This window comes from Amphibalanus amphitrite, unplaced genomic scaffold (assembly GCF_019059575.1).
Source record: "Amphibalanus amphitrite isolate SeventyFive unplaced genomic scaffold, NRLGWU_Aamphi_draft 000048F_arrow, whole genome shotgun sequence".
Taxonomy (NCBI): Eukaryota; Metazoa; Arthropoda; class Thecostraca; order Balanomorpha; family Balanidae; genus Amphibalanus; species Amphibalanus amphitrite.
In genome coordinates, this window is record NW_024881544.1 from 885414 (window position 1) to 887954 (window position 2541).

The following is a 2541-nucleotide window of genomic DNA, read 5'->3' on the forward strand; positions in this document are numbered from 1 at the left end:
AAGTATGGCATAATTACTTGCTGTTTCTAATATGAATTTCGATAGATAAAAAAAATGCTGGGGCGATAGAAACCTCACAGTGGAATATGTTCTATCGGCGCTCATTTGAACAATATGGATCCACTGATAGGTATATAGCTGATAGGTATATAGGTATATACCTTTTAAAGTCAGGTCATGATCTTGACTAAAAGTCAACTTTCAAGTTTATTCATGAAACTTCATGAAATTTCGTGAAATGTGCACTTATTCGACAAGTACGATAGAAATAACACGAATCTGATTGAATGGAGGTTACTATATTGCTATTTATGATAACTCAAGATTACTTATGATCCAGCGTAGGTAAACTGGCGGGACAATGCATGCAAACGGACACCGGTATAAAAGCGTCCGCCGTTCTCCGAGGCGCCACAGTCGACACTACTCCCGCGGCCTCGGCGAGCGGTGAAAGGATCCTCAGCTCAGGAAGCAGTAGCTCAGACCCTGGCCGATCACTGCACGGTTCGGTTCTCCCATCCCTGCAGCGATGAGGCTGGTAAGGAGCGACACTTGTTTTGTTTTGGTGTAAAGGAGTTTTCAGGCTATGGCACAGCGAGTTTCGTATCAATTTTTATAATGAATTTAATTCCCTTATTTGAAGTCACTGACTTGCAGAGCAATAGCCGTTTAAAAAAGAGCCTGACACTTTTTCCAGACACTCCGATTTCCTGTCAATCTTTTCAGTGGGGGATTATAGGACTTCAATAGGAATCATGACTTATATTGCCGAACCTTATAGAAATAATGTCGTTTTTTCTTTGCCATGACCATGACACTTGAGTTGCTTTGTTTCAGGCTGTCTTCTGCTGCCTTATGGCGCTGATCGTCGCCGACAAGGAAGCAAGAATTAAAAACTACCAGTTTGGCATAGAAGACGACGGATCTTTTGAAGCCGTGTGAGAATAACCTTTGATATTTTGCCTACGTTAATTAAATGTTCCACTGCAAACAAGTTTATCAATTTGACGACATAAGTAGGTTATTTACGTTGACGTTTCACGAGAAGTTAACATATATAGATGAAATTTAAAACCCATGTGTTTTTACATGGTTTCATAACGCCATCAAGTTGTTTCTCTTGAGTTCGTGACCGTTTATCGTCACTCCTGACCACAGTCCCCTATCTCGTGACCATTGTCCGTTGTTATCACTATTGGGCAGGTATGAAACCACGAACGGCATATCGGCTGCGGAGGACGGGGTGTCGTACCCCGGCCTGGAGCCGGAGACGGGCAACTACGTCAAGAGCGGCTCCTTCTCCTACGTATGGGAGGGCGTCACCTACACCGTCACCTGGACGGCCGACGAGAACGGCTTCCACCCGGAGGGCGACCACCTGCCCGACTTCAGTCACACACGCGAGCATATCGGCGACATATCCGACATCGAGAAGTGACTTGAGACCAACTCCGAAATCGATCCCAGCCCGACCGCAGGAAGTTAGCCGAGTCCGACCATGAGAATGGATCCGTAGGCCCGGCCAACTCTAGTGACCCTTTGTGTTTTATGAATTTTATGTCCAATTGTTGAGCTCCGCTCCGTGTGCTATCGTAGTCCTTTGACCACGTTTCGCTCCGTGTCTTATGTCTAGTCCCGTGTTCTGTCTTTCGACTGCGAATATAGGCATAATGTCGTTGGCCTCTTCTTTACGTTAAGTCGAGATCTGTTTCGAAGGTGTAAGGTTAGAGTGCCGTGCCACAAATATCATTTTTTATCATTGTTAGCAGCAACCTCTTGGTAGGACTGCAAGGCTAACTATTTATACAATGAAAACACGCCGTGCCAGAATTTCAAGATAATAGAAAAACGAACATCTGAGTCCAGCATAGAAAAATCGGCTGATCTACAGCATGACCCATTTCGGTCAAGTCATGACCATAATGTCAATATCATACGTCTCGACGAGAGGAACGCGATTCTGGTTAATTTGATGTTTATATTTGTGTCAAAATTAATTGCATAAATATGCTGTTTGACGTATCTTGTTATAGAAATTAAACCATTGACCTTAGGGCAAGTCTGAGAACAACGCATACAGAAATAAATTTAAAGACCCTTCAAGTGCGCCGTTCCACTGTCCTGTAGCCCTTAATACTTTCCCGGGTATGCACCGAGTGGTAAAAAATGTCGAATTATAATTATTATTTTTTTTGCTATAACTACATGTTCTGTACCTACCCCACACGAAATCATTCAAACAATGTGGGAATATTGCACACAATTTGACCTTCGATGACCTCTCGTGACCTTTAACCCGCGCGGGGCTGGGGTCTCCAGCCGAACGCGCGGGGCTGGGGGGGGGGGTAAATTTTAACCCCCCCTGTTATCTCCCGAACTAATGGTCCGATTTGGAAAATTCAAACGCCAATCGAAAGCTCTCATCACTAACTACTAAAAACATGTAATTAATTTAAAGTTTGAGGTCAAGGTCAAGGTCAGGTCAAGGGTACAAATTGCAAGTTTCTACAGTATCGGCCTTGCACCGTAGTTGCCGAAGAA

The 2541-nt window shown here is 44.1% G+C and overlaps 1 protein-coding gene across 1 annotated transcript; it reads left to right on the forward strand.

Annotated features, from left to right (window-relative positions):
• Positions 1 to 402: 402 nt before the first annotated feature.
• On the forward strand, positions 403 to 1669 carry LOC122377657 (cuticle protein CP14.6-like). The gene is made up of 3 exons (XM_043357953.1): positions 403 to 538; positions 838 to 938; positions 1204 to 1669. Exons 1-3 carry the CDS (start codon positions 530 to 532, stop codon positions 1436 to 1438), a joined length of 345 nt encoding a protein of 114 aa, XP_043213888.1. The 5' UTR covers positions 403 to 529; the 3' UTR covers positions 1439 to 1669.
• Positions 1670 to 2541: the final 872 nt, after the last annotated feature.